The 26,491-nt window shown below is 39.4% G+C and overlaps 2 protein-coding genes across 3 annotated transcripts; one reads left to right on the top strand and one right to left on the bottom strand.

Moving 5' to 3' along the window:
- Positions 1 to 1,246: 1,246 nt before the first annotated feature.
- Positions 1,247 to 5,614, bottom strand: LOC135311794 (basic proline-rich protein-like). The gene is made up of 3 exons (XM_064441819.1): positions 4,620 to 5,614; positions 3,003 to 3,097; positions 1,247 to 1,278 (listed from the first exon to the last, which is right to left on the bottom strand). Exons 1-3 carry the CDS (start codon positions 5,612 to 5,614, stop codon positions 1,247 to 1,249), a joined length of 1,122 nt encoding a protein of 373 aa, XP_064297889.1.
- Positions 4,592 to 25,619, top strand: STEAP2 (STEAP2 metalloreductase). 2 transcript variants are annotated; one of them, XM_064444661.1, is made up of 6 exons: positions 4,592 to 4,765; positions 5,556 to 5,696; positions 8,813 to 9,334; positions 10,989 to 11,516; positions 13,126 to 13,290; positions 20,400 to 25,619. In XM_064444661.1, the coding sequence occupies exons 3-6, from the start codon at positions 8,843 to 8,845 to the stop codon at positions 20,682 to 20,684; spliced, it is 1,470 nt and encodes a 489-aa protein (XP_064300731.1). In that variant the 5' UTR covers positions 4,592 to 4,765; positions 5,556 to 5,696; positions 8,813 to 8,842; the 3' UTR covers positions 20,685 to 25,619. The 2 variants fall into 2 exon arrangements, with proteins under 2 accessions (XP_064300731.1, XP_064300730.1); XM_064444660.1 differs by lacking the exon at positions 4,592 to 4,765 and adding an exon at positions 5,041 to 5,142.
- The last annotated feature ends 872 nt before the right edge of the window (positions 25,620 to 26,491 follow it).

The following is a 26,491-nucleotide window of genomic DNA, read 5'->3' as shown; positions in this document are numbered from 1 at the left end:
TGTGTCTGTTCTTGGTTAACAAGTCAACTGACTGAAAGTTTTGCTCTGGATTTAATTGTTTGCATTATGAAACCCCCCAGGCTTGGGGTCCAGCAATAATTACAGGCACAACGTCACACTTTTAGAACCTACTGTCTCACTTTGTAGATGCTTTCTAAGATGAGCAGCCACAAACCACGAAGAAAAATTCTGACCTTCTATAACTTACACCACAAAGCAAATGTTGTTTCAGAGTAATAGGAAGAAGTAGAAAGGTCATACATGACCTTGTGCTCCGTAAAAAGCCAATAACAAGGGTCCTGAAACCCCTTAACTGGACTTCAACAATAGCTACGGAAAACTGTAGTCAGTAAAAGCTAGGAGATGTTTCCTTCCTTCAGCTTCTTTCTGGTCAATAAAATTAATCTGCTGATCATAAAAGCAGAAACAATCCTCACTATTTTACTACTTGGAATGCCTTAGAAAGAGAATTATAAGCCTGGATCTCCTGTACTTTTGGTTGCTTTGGGGTTTTGCAGGGGTTTTTTTTGGCGGGGGTCATTTGTTTTGGTCAAATCGCCCTTGATTTGTAAATTGTCTTGAGAAGAAGGAGCTACCCTATCCTGTTATACATGACTTGCTAGGATTTGTCAATCATGGCTTATTAAATGTACTCTATAAAGGCTTTCCTTCTCTTTCCTTCATTCTGTCTTTCTCTTCTCTCTTCTCTTCTCTTCTCTTCTCTTCTCTTCTCTTCTCTTCTCTTCTCTTCTCTTCTCTTCTCTTCTCTTCTCTTCTCTTCTCTTCTCTTCTCTCCTCTTCTCTTCTCTTCTCTTCTCTTTTCTCTTTCTTTTCTCTCTTTTCTCTCCTTTCTCTCCTCTCCTCTCCTTTCACTTCTCCTCCTCAAAAGAATATCTAAATGTTTTATTTGCCTATTTCAGCTTGTTCTTCTTTCCTTGCTTTTGACTACTGAAATTCAGATCCTACAGGGTCTGAAAGAAGTAGTGATACCTCGACAGTTAGTGAAAAGGGGACATCACAAATTGATAAAATCCAAAGAGGGAAGGAAGGGAAATTATTTTACTTGAGGTATTTACCATTCATTTTTGTTCTTTGTTAGTGGTTAGGGTTTTTTTCTAAAAAGAGTATCTTTATTATAAAACAACATCTTTTCAAGTAAACAATGACATCAGATTAATTAAAAAACCAGAAAGAAGCAAAGAACAAAACTACAATTTGTTTCTAGAACAAAAGGTAAAAATAGGTTTCAATTTTCTAAATCGCTCAGATCCATTTTTTCTTTATAAAGAATGGGTAAGAGGTGTAAGTTTTATTTTTAGACTAATTGCAGGCTGCCATAAGAAAAAATTAGCTGGCCTAATGTTCCTGGCTGGGAAATACTGTATTTTTCTGCTAAGTTACGAAATTAGCTGTGTTGAGGGTAGTATGCCAGAAACGATTGTATTTGGGTTTGTTACCCTGATAGGAAGCAAATTTTTGTGTGTTGTTTTCACTCTCTTTCCGTGGGGAAATCCCTGGGGCTTTGCTTTCCCCTTGCCAAGAGGAAGAACCAGAATATCTGTTTCCATTTGCCAATTGGAAAATCCTTTGTTATGTTCCATCCCTTAAAGGAAGAAATAATAATGCTGCCCTGGACTTTGCTAAAGAAAGAAAAACACCTGCTAAGAGAAAATAACCTCCTTTTTTTTTAACAGGTTGTTTACAACAGCCCTTTAGCAGGATATCTGAGAATTATGATCCCCATAGATCTTTGCATATAATTTGAGAGAACTGTATCCAATTTCATCATCTCACTAAAGAGACATGGTCCAATTTTGCAGAAAGTGTACATATACAAAAGCTATGTATATACCCTTGCTCTCATGCAAAACTCCCTGCAAAAAGGGGACCTCTTTATGTTTCGCCTGCTTGAACGGATCAGTTACACAGCAGTTGAAGGGAGGCTGTAGTTGGTTAGTACCGATTTCGAACACGGATGTTCAAACTGCAAAACCTCAAAAAGGTGCAAGAAAAACATAGGATCAGGTGAAATTCTCCAAACTCCCCAGATTTTACTTTTTAAATGTACTAGCTATCAAGTGAGTGGTATCTGTCCAACAGGCTGATAAATGACCATGACTCAAAAGTTTCCTCATCTACCCCTGTACACAAAGGCTAAAGCTAAGTAGGTTTGCACATAGTGAGAGGAGAAGCAACTGGAGAAGGAACGAACAACATAGGTGAGAAATGACACTGAATGACATCCATGGGAACCCGGGTGTGTTAGGCGTGAAGGACCAGCGTCAGGGCTGGCACACCCTATATAGCACAGGCTGGAAGACAGAACCTTTGATGCTTTCACACGGAAAATGTAGCTAGTGAGCAATCATAGGCCAAACAGCTGCAGAAGAAGCAGTTAAAAGAATTCAGGGATCATTGACCATACTATCTGCATAAGAAAAAAGCCCTCTCCTTGTTAAAAAATCAACACAGATCTTCTAATGCATCATCTCCTAAAGGTCTAAGTCTTCTGTTAAAGACTTTATGCTGCAGTAATAATATTAAAAAATCCCATAGGAAAACAATCACAAAAATTTACAGATTTCTATTAAGGCTATCATTCAAATAAATTAAGAATTATAGGATTGTGGCTATTCTCATTATGTGTCATGTACTATCACTTTGAGGCGCACAAGTTAGTCTCATGACTAAATATGCCTATTTTAATGTAAATATTTTTATGGCTACAAGAGTCACATAAAGTAGCATATAAGGAGAATCAGCCACCAGTAATCCAGAAAAGAATATTCTGCTTTTTTTCTTTTGATACATTTGTTGGTTGGACTAAAATTTTTTAACTTGTACTACTGCAGTTGTACCAGCTACAGAAAAACAAGCCTAGGATGACAACTTTTGAATCAATAGCAAAGAAAAGGAGAATATTAGAACAAGAAACTGAAGGGCTGAAACTCTAGTTCTCACCATGTAAAGGGTGTTTCTCAGTAATCTGTCAACAGACTCACCTTTCCATTGACTTCCATGGAGTATCAATCCAGTCCTCACCATCTGAGAGCTGAAAATGCAGTTTGGAAAATGAGGCAGTAAGTTTTCTGTGCACCTGTTTACCAAATTAAAAAAAATACATCAAAAATACATGTTTTCAATGTCAGGAAAAATTACTTATTTAGTAATTGGGAAGAAAATGGCTCCTGAACTACAATGCAAATGTTTCTTTGCGCTCTTTTCAAATTCTACAGCATGGTTGTTCATGATTATACATTGAAACAAATGTTTGATTATATGGTTTATAAAAATTATATCTTTCCCTTGGAAAGGTGATGGAGCAGTTCATCCTGGAGGTCATCTCCAGGCATGTAGAGGAAAGAAGGTTATCAGAAGTAGTCAACATGGATTCACCAAGGGGCGATCATGCTAGACCAACCTGATAGCCTTCTATGATGGTGTGACTGGCTGGATCAATGAATGGAGAGCAGTGGATATTGCCTACCTTGACTTCATCAAGGCATTTGACACTGTCTCCCATAACATCCTCATAGACAAGCTATGGAAGTGTGGGTTGGATGAGTGGACAGTGAGGTGGATTGAGAACTGGCTCAACAACAGAACTCAGAGAGTCATGATCAACAGGGCAGAGTCTGGTTGGAGGCCTGTAAATAACGGTGTTCCCCAGGGGTCTGTGCTGGGTCCGGTCCCGTTCAACATATTCATCAATGACCTGGATGATGGGATAGAGTGTAACCTCAGCAAGTTCTCTGATGATACCAAGCTGGGAGGAGTGGCTGATACACCAGAAGGCTGTGCTGCCATCCAACGAGACCTGGACACCAGTGCTGGTGGACAACAAGCTGACCATGAGCCAACAATGTGCCCCTGTGGCCAAGAAGGCCTATGGTATCCTGGGCTGCATTAAAAGGAGTGTGGCCAGCAGGTCGAGGGAGGTTATCCCCCCCCTCTACTCTACCATACAAAGGCCACATCTGGAGTACTTCGTCCTGTTCTGGGCTCCCCAGTTTATGAAGGATGCAGAACTGCTTGAGCAAGTCCAGCAGAGAGCTACCAAGGTGATCAGGGGACTGGAGCATCTCCCTTATGAGGAAAGAATTCGGTTTGTTCGGCCTGGAGAAGAGAAGACTGAGGGGGGATTTTATCAATGCTTCATAGAATTATAGAATCATAGAATCATTGCTTATAAGTATCTGAAGGGCGGGTGTCAGGACAATGGGACTGGACTCTTTTCAGTGGTGCCCAACGACAGGCCAAGGGGCAATGGGCCCAAGTTGGAACACAGGAAGTTCCACCTCAGTATGAGAAAAACTTTGTTTACTGTGAGGGTGACACAGCTCCGGAACAGGCTGCCCAGGGCTGGTTGTGGAGTCTCCTTCCCTGGAGACAATCAAAACCCGCCTGGACGTGGTTGGCACAGGTTGGCACAGGTTGCCCAGAGAGGTAGTAGATGCCCCATCTCTGGAAACATTCATGGTCAGGTTGGACAGGGCTCTGAGCCCTCGGATCTAGCTGAAGATGTCCGGGCTCACTGCGGAGGGGTTGGGCTAGATGACCTCTAAAGGTCCCGTAAACCCCAGACTATTCCATGGTTCCATGACTCTGTGATTCCTCACCTGCGGCCCTGCTCAGCCGGCACCGGCTGCGGGCCGGCAGCACCGTTCTCCAGGGGAGCTAAAGGAAATGCCGCCAGGGGAAGGTCACGGCTGACGAACCAACGCGGGCCGGAGCCGCCGAGGCCGGGCAGGGCCCAGGAGGAGAGGTGGGTTTCGCCCTCCGGGCCGTCAGCTCGCCTGGGGACCGACGACATCCTCGCGCTGTGTCGGCGGGACCCGGCGCTGGGTCTGGGGGCGCTGGGGGCACTAAGCACGCTCGAGAAGCTTGTAACCGTAGCGCAGGGCCCAGGATCCGGGGCCGAGCGCCCCTCTCTTTCCCCACCCGCGGCCGACCCCGGTGCTGTCACCCCCCGCGGGGCCGCGCCGCTGCCCGCCCGGCCGCCGTGCTGGCGGTGGTGGAGCGGCCGCAGAGGGCGGGTCGCAGCGGCGGGAAAGGCGCCGCCTTCCCGCCCGCCCGCCACTGCGGGGCCGTAGTGTGAGGAGGAGAGGCGGCGGTGCTGGTCCTCCCGGCGGGCGGGAGGAGGTGAGCGGCGCCGGGGCCGGGGCGGGAGGGAGCCCATTCCCGCCGGGCGCCTCCTCAGCCAGCCGTGCTCGCCGTCACCCCGCGGGGGGCTCCCCGCTGCCCCTCGCCGTGGCGGCGGGCTCCCTCCGCGGCTGCCCCTGTGTCCGGACAGGCTCTGGCGGGCCTGGCGGTGTCGGGGCTCCCCACCCCCCGGAGCCGGGTCAGGCGGCAGGGGTAGGTGCGGCCGGGCCACCGGCAGCTGCCAGCGCCGCCCCGGTCCCTGCCGGCAGCGCGGAGCCGGGGTGCCCCCGCCCCGCGGCGGCCGGGCCTGGCAGCGCGGCCCCGGCTCTGCCCGGGGGGACGGAGGCGGCCGAGCCGCGGCCGGCCGGGCGGTGGGTTCGCTGCCCTTGTCACGGGCGATGTTGTCGTTGCAGCTGGAGATGCCGGCCAGGACCTGGGCCCCGCCGAGCTCCGCTGGGGTGGACACCGGCATCGCGCCGCCGCCCGCCCGCCTGCCGAGGGGGCACCGGCCTGCACCCGGCGCCCGGCCAGCCGCTCGCCTCGGCCCTCGCCCCGTAAGTTCCCCCCGAGTCACACGTTCAGTGACCGCCTGGCTTTCTGTTTGTTCGTTTTTCCCCTCCAGTAGTTATTTTTCCAAGAGCAATTTTCCATGACTGTGTCACCGTCTGGCTGACATAGCTCTGTCGTGTTCTCTATAAGCTATATCTAAGGGCAAATGTCACATTTATGTTGCTTCTACTATTTTACTATTTTTCATATCTGTGAAGCCAGATATTTTGTAAAAGAGGGTTGGTTTTATTGCAGTCTTGTTCCTGAACAACCCACCTTAGCTACTTCTTATCATCTGCTTCCCGTCTAACTATTTACAAATTGATTGCTCAATAACTTGATGTAAAATCCGTCCAGAGGCTGAAGTTACACTAACAAGTCTTTGCTTTCCTCAGTCCTCCTCCTCCCCTCTTTTAGAGGTATGTGCTAGTCTGTCTCTCTTGCCCTCTCTGAGTTCTCAAGATGTTGCTTTGATCAGCATTTTAAGCCTCAAGGGTGGGTTTTATAAGTGTCTGCTGACTTGAAAATCTTTATCTTATCATTAACTTTATCCTTTACTCTTAACTTACCTTTTTCCACTTTGACCTCACCTTCTGTCTTCCTGTAAAAGGAATTTCATTAAATATCTATTCACAATTAACCTTTCTGCTGAGGGCGGAAATAGAGAAGACATTTGACACTTTATCCTACTTTGTGTCACCTATAATGTTTTTTCCTTTTCCTCTTAAGTTATAAACCCTGCCTTGTGTCTTTTATTGTATTTATGGAACCTTTACATGTTACCCTCTATGGCTGTCACTAGTTATAACTCATTTCTGTACCATTGCTGTTCTGATTTTATCCCAACAGGATAACACTGTCTCTTTGTACTACTCCTTAGCCATTCACACACACCCCTTTATTTTTTAAGTTTTTGTGTGATTCTTCAGGCCATTAAAGCTCCCCTGGTGCAATTAAAAGAGTCTTATACACTCGCTTTCCTCTGAATTGCTATTGTGCATTTAATATAGTCCCTTTCAGTAACTGCCAGCTCTCTGATCTCTTCCATCTCTTAGGTTATTTGCCCAAGAGTCATATCTGCCTATTCCCTGAGGTTTTGTTATGAAGTTTCTTAGGTTTATTCCGTTCCTCACAGTCGACTTTCCTTAGAACAGGCAACGAGAAACTTTGGCCAGTGGGCCAAATTCAGCTTGCCAGAGCAATTCATCATGTCCAAATCCTTGATGCTCACTCTCCTAAGGATCATTTGGACAAAAACTGAAAGTAGGCTGCAGTATGGTTAAATGATGCTGATAGCTCATTTCCTCACAGCAGTTCCCTTTCTGTCCCAAAGTTTTGCAGCACCTTTGTGTCACATGGCATGAACTGAAATGGGCCTCTGTAATCCCATATCCAGTTGATGTATATCTCTTATCTGATCAAAATACAGCTATTCTCATTATGTTCCTGGATGTGAACCCAGGAACAGGAAATACTGGTATTTTCGTCATGTGTTAGATACATTTCAGGTCATGTGGTAAGAAAGAATTCAATATTTTTTCAGTGCATGAATAAAAATCTACATGGTCTGCCTTTGCCAGAAAGATTCACTGTTAGAATCTTTACTTAGAATACTGGGGTTTTTTTGGTCACATTCACATACTGCTTTCCATCTTTAGAGTCTCAGTCCAGTTCTTCCCTTCTAGTCAAAGCTGAAATGAAAAGTGCCAGTTCTTCTAGTAGCTTCATCCCGTTTCTGAAAAATGGAGCTACTTTTAATTGTGGGAGGTTGTTCACCACACATAACTATTCCTAGATGATGGCTGGGTGAAGTCGCCCACTGGTGATTAGTTACTATCGTATCAGCTCTTGGATGGTGGCTCAGGAAGAGGTTCATTCAGCTCCTCCTTTCTGTGTAGTCTGTTGTTGATTGCTCCAAAGACAGCAACTTCATGGTTTCTCTTTGCTCCCCCTTAGCCTGCCTTTCCTCATCGCTTCCTTCATTTTCAGAACTCATTCCTGTCTGCAGTGCAGAACTACTTATGCCATAACTGGTTTCATGTGAAGACTTCCCTCCTGGGGGTTGTTTTGTTGTTTTTTATGTCTGTCTCTGTTACAGCTTTACTGCAGTTCTGTGACCTCTCTTCTGTGTTCTCTCCAAAGCTATAGCAGTATTTCTTTTAATTTTCTGTGAGCCTTAGCCTCTGTTCTTTTTCAAAGTCTCCCTTACTGCACTGAAATCGAGTCCTAAAACTTTCTTTCCTTTTATTATTGCATGAAATCTGTCTTTTCCTGCCATTAGATTTTTGTGGAATGCTGTGCAATATGTTTGTCACCAGGATTTGTCTTCTCTGTCTGGCGAGAAAAATTCTGTTAGGCATATTTGTGACCCATGTGCTGGAATCCTTCACCCTTGCACCCGCAGTTAATCCTTTTACATGCATGGCCAGACCTAGTGGTCTGACTTAGCAGTGTCATTAGTGATCTCATGAGTAGCCCTTGACAAATTTCCCTTCTTGTCTTTGCACTGGATCTGTGTGTGATGCCCATTTCCGCAGCTGACAGGTGAGTATGTTGGATGCCTGTGTCATGGTGGCAGTCATGACATTTGCAGCTTTGAGGCTTTTGCATCCCTTCCTTCCTGGCAAATATAGGATACCATGATAATAGCCTTCACAAGCTTTTAATGGAATTCAGCTTCCTTGAACTCACTGTCCTTAAGCCAGCCACAGCCAGCTATCTCTACCTTCTCATATTTTCCATAATTACCCAGTTTTCCTTACATGTTTCCTCTCATTATTCCATTGACCATTAGTTTGAGGACCACAAAGTTGTCTTGTGGCCCAGTATTCTGGGGCAGTGGAAGATGGGGAATAGAAGATGGAAAAAATATCATTTACTTCTGTAACTGTATTACTGAAGTGCTCGAAGTATTTTGTGTTTCTCCTTGTGTTAGTGGCACGTTGCAAGGCAAAATTGATTAGCACATACTTTATTAAGGAGAAAATATAACACTAATCTTAGAACCACATATTTTACTCCCAGAGATGTTAGTATTCTGATGTCTTGTAAAATTGTATGATGCAGCATTTTGCTTTCTATTGCTTTCTCCTTTATTTTTCTCTTCCCCTCCCCCACAAAGAAATCACTGTAGGTTTGGTGTCTTGGAAGTATGGAATCAATCTCTATGATGGGAAGTCCTAAGAACCTCAATGAAACTTTTCTACCAAATGTTGCCAATGGCATGAAGGATGCCAGTAAGATCACAATAGGCATCATTGGAAGTGGAGACTTCGCGAAATCATTGACAATTAGGCTTATCAGATGTGGGTACCATGTGGTCGTAGGAAGCAGAAACCCTAAACTTGCTGCCGAGTTCTTCCCCCATGTGGTTGATGTCACTCACCATGAAGATGCAGTAGCAAAAACAAACATTATTTTTGTAGCCATACACAGAGAACATTATGCCTCTTTGTGGGACCTCAAGCATTTGCTCACTGGTAAAATTCTGATTGATGTCAGCAATAATACAAGAGTAGACCAATATCCGGACTCCAATGCAGAGTATTTGGCATCACTTTTCCCAGATTCCCTGGTTGTCAAAGGATTCAATGTCGTTTCAGCTTGGTCACTGCAGTTAGGACCAAAGGATGCCAGCAGACAGGTAAATGTTATATTAATTTAACTTGTTTGTAAGATGAAAATGACAGGAACTGAATGCAAGCCGGAACTCATGGGATTCATCTTGCCTGACTTAACGTACCTAAGATGTTGGGGCTTTAGTTTAAGTTTTAGCAGCCAATAAAATTTTCAGAGTCTTGTTCATCCCACTGTAACACACATAGAGCGAGTGGTCCAAACTGTCCCCAGGAAGACCTGTTTATCTTTAAAGATCCCAGAGGAAATGTGGTACCAGCTTAGACTAGATGGGTGACCTTTAGATGACTACAGAGGAGATGTGTTGGGTCTTAATGTCTTCTGTAGGAAATATGTTAACTTTTATCCTTATGCTCTATACGAGGATAGAGGCAGTCTTTCCCACTATATATTACTTTCAGTATTGATTTACATCAATACATGAAAGAGATGCACAGAAACATGAGGTCCTGATTCCAGGGCTCAGAAGTCAGCTGTCCTAAAAATGCTTGCATTCAGTGTAGCAGCAAAGTGAATGAAAGAAATTATCTAGCTATTAGAATGCCCCAAGATAATAAAAAAGAGGACACAGAAGGAAGCACATATGTTTCCAAGTGATCATTTATTTGATCCAGGACTGCTTAGGAACATCATTTTCAAATTCCTTCCAAGTATGTTCCCCAAATCCATCCTGCCTGCATATAGAAGAGGCAGCTTTATGATTTTCATGCCTTGCTGAAGCAATACAAAGGATTTAAGCCTATGTAAGAACCCAGTCCTTCATGGCTTTATGGACTCTGAGACACGCATGAAAAACAACTGGTGTAACATGACTACTGGAAACAATTGTGTTTTCTGGCACTTCAGGTTAGATTTTAAATGGAATGCAGTTGATATAGAATTAGCATAATTTTAAAAGTAACCTCACTGTACTATTTTTATCCCCTTTCAGAACAGCACTGCACTACAAGTAATTAACTTCTGTCAAAATTTATCATGTTTGCTCTAATGCAGATGATCAGCAGTGTTGGGCAAACTATAGCCCACTGTAAACTCTAAAGGAACTGTAAAGTACTTTGTAGCAGTGCATTTCTTTCACTATGTAATAAACTGGTCTTTAGAAGGAGTTCTTATTTGGCTGCTAGTTTTTGTCTTTTCTGTTAAATATGCAATTTTTATGGAAACCTGGATTGTGAAATCAAGCTAAAGTTGTTATACATGGAGAGATCACATGGTTCTCTGCTTTGCATTCTGTCTATGGTACAGCTGTTTTAGGGTCATCATTCAAGATACCTGTATTTCTGAGAGACTTATGATTTTCTGAAATGCTTTTAGCCATTGTTTCAAGTTCAATGCAGTCCTATAGCCATTTCAGTGGCGGGGTGGGTTCATTGTGCAGATTACTAGGGCATCCCACAGTCAGCTTATCATTAACTCCAAGAAAAAGCCAATTTTGTTTCGACTACTCTGTTGCTAAATCAGGGTGCATATTTTCACTTTGGCTGGATTTGTATATGGGTTCATTCTCATCTCGATGATATAAACTGCGATGAGAGTGTACAGTTTTAGCAGTAGTCCTGTTTTGTCCTGGAGGCCCTTAAGGTTTTTTTGTGGTTGGGTTTTTTTTTCACCTATGACTCTCTTTCTCTGACTACACACAATTCACTTGACTTTCCCAACAGGTCTATATATGCAGTAACAATGTTCAGGCTCGCCATCAGGTTATTGAGCTTGCCCGTCAGCTCAGTTTTATTCCTATTGATTTGGGGGCATTGTCGTCTTCAAGGGAGATTGAAAACTTACCTCTGCGACTGTTCACGCTGTGGAAGGGGCCTGTAGTGATTGCCATTAGCCTGGCAACGTTTTTCTTCATCTACTCCTTCGTCAGAGATGTAATCCATCCATACGTGAGAAATCAGCAGAGTGACTTTTACAAGATCCCCATTGAAATCGTGAACAAGACTCTACCAATTGTTGCTATCACTTTACTTTCTCTAGTGTATTTATCCGGACTTATTGCGGCTGCTTATCAGCTTTACTATGGTACCAAGTATAGGCGGTTTCCACCTTGGCTGGACAACTGGCTCCAGTGTCGAAAGCAGCTGGGACTGCTCAGTTTTTTCTTTGCAACAGTGCATGTGGCATACAGCCTCTGCTTACCTATGAGGAGATCGGAGCGATACTTGTTCCTCAATATGGCATATCAACAGGTAAGCCTGAATTTGAATCTTTAGTTCAGTAAGGCAAAAATGCCTTGGCTATATGTGTAAGACTCCTGAATACAGTATATATATTTTCTTATTCTGTTCCACTGTTTTCAGCAGAAAATGTTATGGGTTATCTTGTGTATAGCTAGTGGCAAGTAACAAGGGAGACTGAGAAACATCTGTGCATTGTGCTCACCTCGTGGGTCAAGCTGCAGTCAAGTTGGTGTGGTAGGGGGAATAAAGGATGTGTCCTACTTAAATCCCTGATAGTAATATACACAAGGAGAATGTTGCATAGACAGGATAAGAGCAACAGGAGAAAACTTCTGAGTTTCTGAGGTATGTATTCTTAACATATGGGGGAAGTATGTATATCATAACTGCGTTTACAAGTCTGAAACAGGTAGGAACAGTAGATACTGTAATAATGCTTACAGATACATCTGTGTTTACCAAATGAAAATGCTGTTACTTTGTCACATTTTGGACCAATGGTAAAAACACTTTATTCATTAAAAATTCTGTGAACATAATCTCTAACAGGCAATAGAAAATGACTCACAGTTCCTAGGAGCAATTGGTCATGCATCACCCTGAAACAATCTCCGACAAATCTGTCATCTTTGAGAAGAGGGTCTGATGCTCCTGTCTGAGGGAGCTTATTGTCACTTTTAAAGTGGCAGAAAAGCAGCATTGACATTCGGCACATAAAATCTTCAAGAGAGATGTGATCAAACAGAAAGAAAAGTAAACTAAGGAAATCAATCGAATGGAACTAATTAGCGGGGATTGGGTCCACAAATTCTAAAAGTGCTAGTATGAAAAATTGAACTTACGAGAAAGTCAGGAAGAGCAAAACTATAAAAGTCAGCAAGAAACTCTAACTGTTCACACTTAGTATTAGTAAACGACCCACTGAAACTTTTACTAAGACGTTATCTTTGTTTTAATAATATTGTAAAGTTCACTTGCTAATATTCATAGTGAACCTCTTTCAAGACATGCCATATCACAGTAGTTCACCTGAAAGTGGAAAAATAGTTGAATATCCAATCCTCTTAATTATTAAGGACCTGAGTTGTTTCTTTTTTCTGGTAAAGCTCTCCACCAAGAACAATCTTGGATGAATCAGATGTCAACAGTGAAAGAAGCAGGATAACTTGGACCCAGCATAGGGAGCTGAAGCAAAACCAGGAAATTATGCTAAACTGTTTCTAAATGTAACAAACTAAAAACAAATTGCAGGTTTACCCAGTTTATGTTACAGAATTTAAGTTTCTAGGGACTGAAGAACACAGCTACTCTTCTGAAGTATATAGAAATACATAATTCAGCTGGTTTTATAACATAATTGTTATAAATAGTATATAATGTTACATTTTTTTTTAACAACACATCTAAGTTTCCATGTTTAACATATTTTTAATCTAACAAGAGCCAATACCAGCAGTAAGGAAATAGTTGTTTTTCTCCAAGACATGAGGAAACCTCTGAAATATTTGACCCCATATTATAGTTGTCCTGTGACTGCAGACTTCTACTTAGCAAAATAACTTGTTGATATTTTTACTAATCTGTAGAATAAAGTGGTTCCTTTCTGCTCTTTCATCAGGTTCATGCAAACGTTGAAAATTCTTGGAATGAGGAAGAAGTGTGGCGAATTGAAATGTACATCTCCTTTGGAATAATGAGTCTTGGATTGCTTTCTTTGCTGGCAGTAACTTCCATCCCTTCAGTAAACAGTGCCTTAAACTGGAGGGAGTTCAGTTTTATTCAGGTGTGTTACTGTTTAAATAAGGGGGTTTTGTGGTTAATAAGAATTCCTTGATGATGATGAACGAAAGCAATTTGCAACATGATGAGAGCTTTTTTCCCCCTCTCTCTGTCAAGTTAATAAAAACAGTATATCCTTATTCAGCAGACGTATTACCACGAAGGCACATTAAGCATATAATGAATGTTAGAATAGGAATTTGCATTTTACACTTCTTGGTCTTAAATAACCACCATAACGAAGACCAAATGAGCACTAATCTATTCCTTTTCCATTGTTAGAATTTCTTGCTAAATTCAAATCAGATAAATTTGGACAAACTCGGTAAAGGCAATGATACTGATGAGATACTAATATATGTAGATACACACACTGTTAAAATTGAAGATTTAATTTGTCCTGCAGGATTTTTATTGCACAGCCCTGTGACAGCCACGGTGTCATTCATTCAGTTTTGCTTCCCCTCCACGGGGTGGGAATTAATACAGCTCTCAACTGCACTAGTCCCATTAGCTGAAAATACCTATTAGTAAAATATGAAGCTTTGTTTATTAAAAGCAGAGGCTTTTCCAGGTCCTGGCATGCCTTCTGCTGCCCTCCTTCCTCAGATAAATATCTACTACAGGAAGACATAACCAGCATGAAATTCTGAGAAATACAGGCTTTAATAAGCAGCTTAACGTTTGCTTTCAAACAAAGTTGCCATTACTCTTAGGCAGCAGTCAGTGATAAGGAATTTTGTAGGGTTTGGTCTTGTGATAGATTTTCTAAGCATGTACATGCAGTTTTGGGTTTTGTTATGTTTTTTTTTCTCTGACTTTGGATTCAGTACTGCAATCTGAACGCAGTCTTTTCTGATTAACGTTTTTTCAACATAGTCACTGTAATAATACTGCCTAATTCTTAGTCCTGTCACTGTTTACAAAGTTTTACCTTCAGAACACAGTCACTGACTTTATTGTTCAGGGCTTGAGTTGCACTTTATAATTTAAAAATGTTTTGAAGAGAGTGATGGGGAGCACTTCTTTGGCTGCAGTTGTCAGAGGTCATCCCTTCCCCTAGGGTTTCTGTTGGTGGAACAATCCAGGAAGGCCTACAAAAAGTTTGCTGAAATTTTTTTCAAATTAGAGTTCCCACAACAGACCTGTTTATTTTCGCTCGTGATTTTGAGCCATCAAAGGGAGTACATACCCATTTTGTATTGTTACATCATCCCTGCCATCTAGGGTTCTCTGCGTGGGGGCAATGGTACTGCTGTTGGGTGATGTAAAATGTTAGTGCAAAAGGGAAAAATGTATATCCACTTGTGAATCAGGTGATGCCTTTATCCAATAATGAATTCCAGCTGTAAACCTAGCATTTGTGTCTTATTTTTTCTCACTCAAATTCCTAGATTTCAGACTTGTGTGACTGAGTCAAAACCCACACAATAATCACATAATGATGTGTCTACAAGGGCATGTTTTATTGTCATATTTACTGCAGTTATTTCCACTGTAAATAAAGTTTAAATTGTTCCAAATTTAAATAATTATGAACTTTAATGAAGCATCTGTTGGTATTTTGAGGAAGTTGATTGGGAGCAAATTGTTTTCTCTCGAGGTAAGTTACAGTTGATACTGCATTACATGCTGAAGAGAACTGGTGTTGGTAATTATGATCATTTGCAATTTTTAATCACAAAAAATATTGAACTACTAAAAATTTCCTTTAATTATTATTAAAGGTATTTTACTTTGTCATTAATTACTTCTCAGTAAGTTGTTCTTAATTTACTTACTTGTCCTTCAAGGAAGTCCTCTTGCTTTTTCAATCAGAAACCAGACTTTCAGCGGTCCCTCAGTAAAGTAAGAGGAGTCTGCATTCTTGCACAAGCTTCATTGTACCCAGTGTGCAAGTAGAACAGATAAAGCATCGTAATATTTACTGTCTTTTATATTTTTCTTCTGCTGAATTGCAATGTGATGAAGTGAATTTGAACTTAATTTTCTCAATCTTCTCTAACTCAGGGGGACAAGCAGTGGAACTATTATCCTATCTTCTCAATGCTGCTTTTTTTAACTGTGAAAAGCAGTATGTCTCTAGTTTTAGTCCTGAATCTCAAATAATTTGCCACAATGATTGCTGAACTTGTTTTGCATCTGACAGATGACAAATCAGTCAGGCAGCACACAGTCAGTTTCTCACCTCAGGACTTCCCACTGAGAACAACATACCATTGCTTGCTCATCTTAGTAAATACAGTTTAATCAAAATACGGGTCTGGCCTCCCCTAAGGAGTTTTACCACTAGAATATACTCAGTCCGAGTTTAGGATTAACAAATCATTAACATATACAGTATAGACTATTTTCTAGCCTTGTTCCAGTAGTAGAAGCCCTCAGCAGCACCTCCCCTGCCTACTGTGGTTCAAACAGACCTCTACCACAGTCTTCCTAATACTGTAAAGAAACCCCAGTTCTGAATGTTTTTGCCCAGAAATCATTGCTGTCTTTGCTATCCCCAATTATTCTGGAGATGCCTCCATCTTACCTAGCCTGGTTTCACAACACAGGTGTCAAGAGTCCCAAAAATTCCAGCCTGCTTGATCAAGGGAAAAGGACTTTGAGAGGAGAAGCAGTGCAGGGCCGCTTATTCCCTCAGAGTATGAATATGAACAAAGTGAGATACGTGAGAAGGTTGAATGCAGAAGGAAGTCGTTGTGTCAGCCCTACCAGGAGCTAAGAGACCAGCAGAAAACTTGGAGTTGCTGTAGTACAGAGCTGACCACTGTACAAAACATATATCTGATTACTGCATCATGATTCAGAGAGAAACACTCATAACATCCAGATGGAGGAGCCACAGAACCAGACACTGACTTAGAGTTTGCTCAGTAGGAGATCCTAGATGATCAAAACTTAGCATGTAACTTTGCAGGCATGTTAATATGACCCAGAGTTGGAGCTTCCTGAAGAAAGAAGGAGGGAGGAAACTGGGGCTGATAAACCAATGCATCAGTTTTCTTAAATGCCACTTCAGTACTCTTCTTGTTCTCCTTTAAACTTATTTTGATAAAGAACAAAGAGACATGGGCAAGAAATAAGAAAGAATTAATATTTTGTCAGAGCAGGCAGAATAACTAGCCTAAACCAACTAGCCTAAACACTGCAAACAGAAAAGGGCATTTATTGAAACCAACCCTTGAGTGTTCACATGAAATACATGGAAATGGAGAATATTGTGTGCAAGCAGTGCTGCACCGGGTCCTTCAGTCTTCTGAAGAAAGTTAAACTGTAAATACATAATACATACTGTTTTTGTTTTCCAGTGTAAGAATTCAAGTCCAAAGCACTTCAAAGTGTCAATGGACAGAGCAGACTGACTTTGAAAGCTGAGCTTTATCTTTCCTAGCAAAAATCAGTACATATCTGCCATTTGCATAGCAGGAACCTGATCTTTTTCTAAACATTCCTTGTCTGCTAGCACAATCCTAAAGTTTTTTGGAGACAGTATTACTAAAACTTCTCTTGTGCACACACACTGAGGAAGAGCTGCCCTGCCTTGGTTCTCCCACAAGAATATGATACTTTTCCCCCAGAGGAAAGAAGAATGAGGCCTGAGTATTTAGCAAGGTTATGGGTAAGATTCCAGTCAGAATTGCTACAGCTGGTTTATAAGTTTAGCAATATCCTGTTACTGGGAGAATCTGAAGTATACTTTGCATAAACATAGGCTTTAGAAAATACCTTTTGTATATATAAATTGCTTGGAACTACTCAACCATTGTGCAGGTAGAAATTCCTGAAGCAGATTTGTTCCACAGCAGATTTGTGTCTCTATATATGCACAGCTTCCTGGTAACATTCATGGGGTTTTTCTCCTGCATCTTTTCCACTTTGCTAACACTCTTTTTTTTACCCCAAACAATGCCAGTTTGTCCAGTTTATCAGTGGCCTTGGCTGGGAATCTCCCACATTGGCTAAAAACTGACTTTGGGAAGGAAAAGAAACAAAACAGGGAAGACTTAGAGAAAAGCTAAAAGATCAGTGAATCCATCAGGAATGTGCTAATCTGTTACTCAGCTTCTAGGAGACACAGTATTATGGCAGAGAGGCAAGCAAAGCAACCAAAGATGTTCTTCCTCTTTTCCCAGCAGCCTTCCTAGAGGGTTCCCAAGACTTACAACTGATACTGCTACTCACTCTCACTCAGAAATGTGAATTTACCAGTGAAGGAATAGCATCCCTTCTTGCTGCTTTTAAAAGCCCTCTGCTAGTAAAGAAGTTAGCATCCTGTGCCTCTCCTGGCCTCCCTCTGGTAACATTAGTGTAACTGATCTTCCAGCTCTCACAGACATATTCATCCCTTTCTTTTTGTGTCTTAAGAAACCAAGAAAGGATGACAGAAATGCAATATGTATATTCTATCTGAAGCACAATGGCATTTCAGGAAATCCATTGTCTTTAATCCCTGTATTCCTTTCTCCACATTGTCCAGTCATAGACTTGTGGAGAAGAAAACAGCCTTTCTGTACCTGAATGACAGCAGCTCTCAGCTTTCCAGTATTAAACAGATTGCTTTCTAGCAATTAATAACTCCCACAACAAAATCACTGTTTATTTCTCAATAATTGAAACATCTTTCTTGTTAGCACCTGCAGGGGTGGCCAGCTTTGGAATACGGCTTTCTGATGCTACTGCTGGCCGAGATCTGTAGTTTGATCCAGTGCTACCAACTGATTTTATTTTCACTGTTCAGCTGCCCAGCGGTGCCTTTTGCTGCACTAGCTGATGACTTTTTGTCCAAGCCTGCTTCAGTGAGTTCTGAGTTTCCTTATTTTACTGCTGTACAGCCATTGCTGTAGTCTTTGAACATGTGCAGATACAGAAAAATCAAGTCTTTATAACAAGCACAGCCTCCTGCAGTGGGGATTTACTTAAGTAACAAAGGCAGCAAGTCGTGCTTGTGCTTCTGGAAAAGTCAATGGCAGTAGCTGAAAGCTGGGATAAATGCTTATATTGTAACTTTCTAGTGCAGATCTGCCCTGATTAAATAAACCAAAGACTGCAGAATGCTGTCTGTGTGGAGGACATCCTCTTTCTAGCTAAGCTGTGTTATTACAGTCAAAAGTACAGCAGAAATACAGCAGTTACGGGCCTGGTAGAAGAAAATACCATCAGTAGCTGACAGAAGCTCCTATGAGTGTCTTTGTTTTCAGATTTTTAGATGAGTGGTTGAAATGGTCCAGTACATACTACCACATGCCCTACCAACACTTCAAAGAAGCATATGGCAGCTTCCTACAGGGCAAAAAAAAAACCTCAATAGAGGTGCATTTTATGTTTTTCTTGTCCTTGTGCTGTTGGTTCAAAAGGTACTGGTAAATGTACTGATGTACTACTTAGCTTCCGTTTTGACTGTTAGATAGAAAGACATATATAGAGGTCTCAAGTCTGTAGTTTGCAGATGGACTTCCAAAAAAGCATTTTTTTTTAAATTGGGAAGAGTCTGTATAACATTTCCTTCCTGTTTCCTTTTCAAGAATTGTTATACTTTTCATCAGTAAGCCTGATGAAGAAATGAGGGATATGATTCACTTGTGCCCTTTTCCCTGCTGGCAGTGGTATAACAGCAATGAATTCAGGATAGTCATACCAGCAAAAATCTGCAATATCATATTCAAACATCAGGTCTGATAGTACTGTTTGCTCCCCAACTTTTTTACTAGAGCTTCTGTTCAGATGCTGCATATGCATTTTCATATCCACAAGTGGTTGGCTGATCGTTCTGTTTCTTATGGAATATTTTGGGAGCAAATTGTTCTTTTTTAAAAAAGGGTGCAGCATATCTAATAAGTACCAACATGGCTTTAATGCATGGCAAAAAAATGCATAAATATTGGCAGGTTAAAAAACATGGTACCATTCTCTAGAAATTAACAAAAGTATTTTTATACCATTATCTGTGTGAATCCTTGCAAATGGTATTAGCTCTGACATTCTCCTTTCCCTAGAAACTGATTAATCTTGAAGTAGAAAGAATTAATTCTTTCATTAACTATTATAGACCCTTAGGCTGCTTTTGTCTTTGCCTCTCTGTTTACTGGAGTTAAACCAAACCTTGGTAGCCAGTTACCTTTCTTAATATTCATTCTCTCTTTTGATAATTTTCAATAAATGTTTCCTAACCAAGTTAGTCGTTACATCAGTTTTGGCCAAAAAGAGTTTTTCTTCAATTCATCACCACCAGAATTCAAGGCGTAGTAGTCTCTTTTTTTTGCCATGGTTTGAGAAAGTCAAGGTTAATACATTTAACTCAAGTCTGCAGAGCAATACGACTACAGGGTGCTTAAACAGGCAGAATCAGAGAAACAGTGAATGAACCCTATTAGCACTACCTTCTGTGCCATGCTCTAGATTATGTGGTAACAGGTCTTCTGCAGGGTGCTGTGGGAACCTTCTACTTCACGTTTCATCTGACACTACCTGTTCATGGTAAACTGCGTCATTGCCTTGTGCCATTATGGCCAAGTCTTGCAGTCCAGATATTCCCATTAACCAGCAGGCAACAGCTGATGGAGAAAGGTAAGGGATGGTTTGTGCTAACTTCAGACAAGTGGATATAGGCCATTGTGAGGAAGAAGCAAACTGCACCTCTCAGAGTGATAAAAATTTGGAGTGTTAGGCCCAGATCTCTTCCAGCAGAATTGCATTGTTCCATAACCATGAATTTTGGAACTGATCTACCTGCATAGTTAAGAAACAGGGAACTTAATTTCCAATCACAACTGATGTTGTTTGTGTAACTTAACTGGGATTGTTCCTATTCGCATACATGCCCTGAAGTTAACTTCCATTACTTAGAATTTGGGCAAAACATCATCTTCATTTCAGCTTCACCTAAGGCCTATTAGATGTTAGCAGAGATATGTTGTAAATCAGTATTCAGTTCAGTCCGTAGTTTTCAGAACATGAACTTAAAATCACGTATTGTTAATTTAAAATAGTGTATAGGTAAGAGATTTTAACGTGACGTCTAATACAAATGTTAAAATAATGGGTTAGAGCTGTTGGATGAAGCACCAAGTACAATTATATTTCCTTTTTTCCTTGTTTTCTCTTTTTTCAAAGTCTACGCTTGGATATGTTGCTCTGCTCATAAGTACTTTCCATGTACTGATTTATGGATGGAAAAGAGCTTTTGAAGAAGAGTATTACAGATTTTATACACCACCAAATTTTGTTCTTGCACTTGTTCTGCCTTCCATTGTAATTCTAGGTAAGATCATTTTGCTTTTGCCATGTGTAAGTAGGAAACTGAGGAGAATTCGAAGAGGATGGGAGAAAAGCCATGTTATAGAAGAAGCAAGTGGGTCTGTTCCACATCTCTCCCCAGAAAGGATAACTGTGATGTGATGATAGACTAATTTTTGTTAGCAGTGCTGTACATGTTTGGGTTTGGGTTTTTTTGTCAAAAACTAGTCTTTTTTTAGGAATTTAGTTAAAGTATGAGTAAAGTCACTGTGGACTTGCTTGGCATATAGTACAAGCTCTCAACCAAACTGAGACATTTATAACTAGAAGAATACTGCTTCAGATAACTACAAAAACACATTTGTTTTGAATTACAGAGGGCAGATCATTATGAAATCAGATTTTTTTAATGCTCCTTTGCACTGTTGTGTCACAAAAGTATTTTATTATAACCATGCTTTCCAGATAGTTCTTTGACTTAGAGCATATGTGTCACAGTGCTATTTCATTTTCTGGGCAGTGTTTCTTTTACTGAAACCACACTTCTGGGTTAGTGAGTTCAGAACATAGATTAATAAAGTTAATAATTTAGGAAATAATCAGGTTTTGAAACAAATTAAATTAATTTGTAATGATGTATTGCACATGTACATTATATTTGTGTGTGGGTTTACACCATTCCATGATTTGAATATGCAAAACCAGTTTCAGTTATGGTGTAATTGTACATCTTGTAAGCAAATGGTATTATACTAACGGGGTCATTTTTTTCAAAGTATCACATAGGATTTTAGACCTTTGGCATCTCTTTCCATACATCATATAATGAAAATTCAAAACAGTGTTATACATGTATAGAAAGACTTGCAGATATGTGTCCAAGCAACTAGTTTTTTGATTTTAGAATTATTTTGAAAGACGAGGAAATATTTTAAACAAACGAAAATAAGCTAAGAAATCTGCAACAACAAAAATCCATTTTCACTGAGAAGCTTCCAATTTGTTGGTACAACAGGGAAGCATCACAATACTCATGTTCTATATGTTTCTACACTGGAATTTCAGTTATTATATATGAATTTCCCAGAGTCTGTCTTAAATTCTCAATATCTTTTTGTGCAAATCCAATATTCTATTTTTATATAAAAGTCTTACTTTTACAAGTGTCTCTGGGATATGCCTGAATTTTTGAGAAACAAAATTATTATTCTTATACTTAAAAATGTATTTATCTCTAAAACTTGACATTTGCCTTTCCTGTGGGATTCAAAAGAACGTTCACAATTATTTATTACTACTGCTTTGTCAGATTCTACTCTTCTCTAACAAAATAGCCAAACTCATACAATCAGGCTACTTATGCTTAATCAGCAAAATCTTTATTTCAATGAATCTGAATGTGTATTTGGTCCTAATTTTCTTTATTTGTATTAAATTATATTTTTCTTATCTATATTTGCACTGTTTAGGATCTCTGATTTTCTTAGCTGAACCTTCACTTATTATTTATTACTTTGCAAGAATTTTTCATTGATATGATACATCAGAAATATACAGTACTTAAACTTTAATTTATCCTTAAACATCGCTAGTCCTGCAAATCTCATTATCTCTGTTTGTAATAAAACCAACAGCTCCACAGAACAAGAATAATATAGAATCAAACTCTGTCCCCAGTTACACCAGCCTAAATCTAAAGAGTTCATGTTAGTTGTTCTTAATTTAATTTCAAATTCAAAAAATCTACACCAGTTTTATTTTCACTGTAGTATCCATATTCCCCAAACCTACGTATCAAGCCTGTGTATATTCTGGGTTTGTTGCAAATCAAGAGACAGTTGAACTTTCTTTCACTTAAGCACGTTCAAATCTAGAGATGAAAAATAAAATGTTTGTGGGTTTTTTTTCCAGAAATAAAGCAATTTTTTGTGTCTTTAAACATGTTTTGTATCAAATGAGAGGTCAGTGAATTCTTTTTGAAAATGGAGGTTTGTGAAAACATTTTTTTGGAAAAAAATTTAAACTATATTTCATGCGTGCCAACAGAAATTTTAGTAGTTTTCTTCAGTTCACAAATTTTCAGTTCCAAATAGTTGGAAAACTCAGTTTTATCCTCTTTTTTAAGCTATGGGGGAAGCAATTGGGAAGGGGAGGAATCAATTGGAAAGAGAAAACCCTTTTATTTCACCATTTTTTGCAAAGTAAACGATAATAACAGGTATAATTGGTGAGACTAAGATCTTTGAGACTTTTCTCCAATAGCTGACAAGTGTCAGATGCTTCCAAAAAGAGGGCATGTGTCCAGTGATTCTTCTCCTGACATAACCTCTCAGTCTCTTGGAAATCAATAATTTAGGACTTATTTGAGACAGCTGCTGCCTCTGGGCTATTGTTTTTAATAGCTACTTCCTCCAAAAAATTTATCTAACTTTTTTAGAAATTTGAAACTTTCCCAGTTTTTTACAGGAAAAGAAAGGAAAAGACAGAAGGGAAAAAAAATGCTTAATAAATTTATGAAATTAATAAAAAAAGTTTGCATGCTTTCTTTGTTCCAGAACTAGTCAGTTAGTTTCAAGGTACTAATTTTATTGTCCCTCCTCCAATATGCAGCTATTTCAGTGATACTTGTGGTGATACACAAGCACAATACTATTTTATGAAACTTTCTAGACATTAAGTGAAAAACCTGTCATTGTAGACAGGAGCCTAAACTAGTAAGAATGAGATTTTCACATAAAAATGAAGAACAAGTGACAATTAAAATTTCTAACTTACTTTGCCTGTCCGTAAATATATTCTAATACAGAAAGCTGTATATTTCCTGGAAGGCTTGCAGAATTATATATAACTTAATTTCTTGGCCTGTTTCCTATTCCATTATTGCACAGGCGAAACTACACAATGCTTAGTCATTTGTGCTTCAATCCTTTAAATAAAATTAATTTTAAAAAATCTTAGTATACACAAAGTCTTGGAGAATTTTAATGTGATAAATACCATGCTACATTCTACCCCAGTCCCATGCACACAACCTAATTAAAATCACTAGAATGGGATGGTATAACTGAGAGCAGAATTTCACACCTCTGAACAAATTTAGGGCAGAAACCATTACTGTTGACAATCTGATTACATTTCAAAATTAAATATGCTGCTATTATTTTATAGTAATTCTACACTTCTGTTGAACAGGTAATTAATATTCAAGTTCCCTACAGTTATCTAATTCATTTGGTGCAATAGCGATAATGTTGCAGAACTAAGATACTGTACTAATAGAAAATTACTGTCAAAGTCCATATGTATTGTACTGTAATGCAACCACTGACAGTATATACAGACCCTTTCTCCTATGCAAAAAAAGTTATTTCATCATCAAGTTTCTTCAAGAATGTTTGAACTGTTCAACTTTGAACTGCCAAAGGTGTCTGGAGAGAATAATGGTGTGTTTTCCTTTTTTCAAACTGTGTGTGTAGAAAATTAAAAACGTGTTTTGATTTTATAGGTTACTTGAAAGGTTGAAATACTGAAGTATTAATAAATAGATGATATTTTTAGATCAAATATGTGAAGACATTCTGTGAAATATTTGTGCTACAAAATGACATATGGTTTCCCGTTAGGCCATGTATTTCCTTCTAACTGGAATAACAAGTTGACTAGTGTTTTAATATTTTATAGAGTTCTTTAAGGACCAATTCACTCTAACAAGACACTGTTAAGTCTGAAAGTAAAATGACACTCATGCATTTTCTACACATTATGTGTCATAATCATGCATATGTTTAGTCATATAAGGAATCCTTATTCATGTGATCAAACACATTGATTTCTATAGAAGAACTCACGTAAAGACTTCTCATTGGAAAAAGATGTGAGGCTAAAAGTTTAGTTTCAGTTGCCTAAATATAAACAACTAAATTATTTCAGATGTCTTAGTTACTTAGGAGAATAAATACATATTTTGAGGAATAGCCTGCTATAAAAATATTTTTCTGTAGCTTTATATATATTGCTTACTGTCTAATGAAAGATGAATAATGAAATAAACTGCATTTCTCTTCATTACTGTTAAGTAAAAAAATAGCGCTTAATATGTAATACAGAACTGTACACACCATATTAGAAAATGGAGACCTCTATGTATTTAGCAACAGGTTATTTGTTTTCTGCGGATATTAAGGTATTCTTTCTTTACATTGTCTAAAATACAGTTCTATTACAGGTTCCATATGTGTCTTTAATTTTATCTTACAATTCTGTTAACTGTGGCAACTATGTACAAGGTAATTAAATACCCATGTTCTTGAATTATTTAGAGATCAATTATTTTGTAATTGTTTTGCAAGTTCTTTGTGTATCTAGCTTGTGGTAATGGTTACTGCGAATTGGTGCCATGTAACTTTTTGTTCCAAAATTGTGCATTATATGATGTGCCAATATGAGAAAGTATATTTGTATTTTTATTTGGCATTAATTGCCTATAAACTAGTGTGTCTGTGTGTGTCTATATGTTATTACTTTTACATGTTCCCCAACTAGCACTAAGGGAAATTCTTAATTAATATTAGGCTATGAGTTCCCAAGTGGCTATAAATTTCACAGGTTAGATATATCAGGTGAATAAAAATTAGATAGATTTTTTCAGTGTAATATTTTCATATATGCAGTAGTGATAGATGCATATGCATAGTTCCTTTCAGACAGTGCATCTTCTAATACACATGTTCTTGATTTCTTGGCTGTTCATCCTGTAGTATTTTATATCAATGTAATGCGTAATGTTGCAGTACTGATATAGTATCAGTATGTGATACTGCTTGAATTAATTAGATTACAGCCTTTACAGTAAGTGACACATTGAACTGACTTGAACAACAATCTCTGTCATTATATATTGTTTCTCATGCCTTGCTGGCAGTGTCTTGCAGTGAGCATAGTATGTCTCCCATTTGCAATATTCTCTCTGTAGTTGTGTCTGTCAGTTTGTTTGTGCTGTCTCTTTGAACAGGGCTATTATAAATTATTAGTAATGCTTTTATCTATTTTTCCATAGACTGTGTTTTACACAAAAATCAATAAAAATTCAACATCAGGTATTTGGCTTTTTCTTATGTGCTTATGCATAATAAATTTTAGCTTGCTTTTCTTTATAATGCATGTATGCTCTGATCAACGTTTTCCCTAAGAGGTAGAACTTGATGATCAACATTTTCTCTGAGAAATGTAGAACTTGAGTGTGAGTTCATTAAAAAAAAATTCTAAAGGGCAATTTGTTTCTTTTGCAATGGCTGGGTAACAGATATTTCACACAGACACACTGGAAGGCTATATCCTATACCCTGCTGTAAGGTATTTTCCACGTTTGCAGAACACAGAATGAACACTACAGTACAATCAGCATATATTCAGTCAGCTTTCTACTCAACAAACAGAAAGTAAGTTTGCCAGGTGGAGACACTCTTCCTGCTTGGTTGTGTGTGTGAGAAAGCATTACTGTTTGAATGAGAAAAACAGGTGAACCACTTTGGAATCCTTCATTAGGAAATATATAACTTTTTTCCAAAGAGACTTATGCCAACATAAGAGGAAAGAGGAAAAGAATACACAGGGGGTCAATTCCTGCTTAACTAGAGGTCAGCAGCATAAACTGTTCTGAGTTCAGAGAGGTCAAGAGGCATGAGTCAGTGAAGCTGGCAGGATTCACATTGCTTTCACACACAGCCTTCCCAGATTCCCAAATGGAATTTAGGTATTTTTAAAATTCAGAATTTTTAATATCTATTTGTGCCATGCCAGACATAACAGTAACATTTTGGTCCTGAAGTCTGTCTTTTCTTAGCTTTTTTTTTAAATCTCACCCTGTTTCCCTATATCACAGTGCTTGTTTTACTGAGTGTTGATGCTATGCTAGCAGCTGGGGCCCCAGACTTACACCTTCATCGAGCTGTACCTTGTACTGTACAAAA

The sequence above is a fragment of the Phalacrocorax carbo genome, chromosome 2 (assembly GCF_963921805.1).
Source record: "Phalacrocorax carbo chromosome 2, bPhaCar2.1, whole genome shotgun sequence".
NCBI lineage: Eukaryota > Metazoa > Chordata > Aves > Suliformes > Phalacrocoracidae > Phalacrocorax > Phalacrocorax carbo.
The sequence above is the reverse complement of the archived record's forward strand: the minus strand, read 5'-3'. Positions and strand labels throughout refer to the sequence as shown.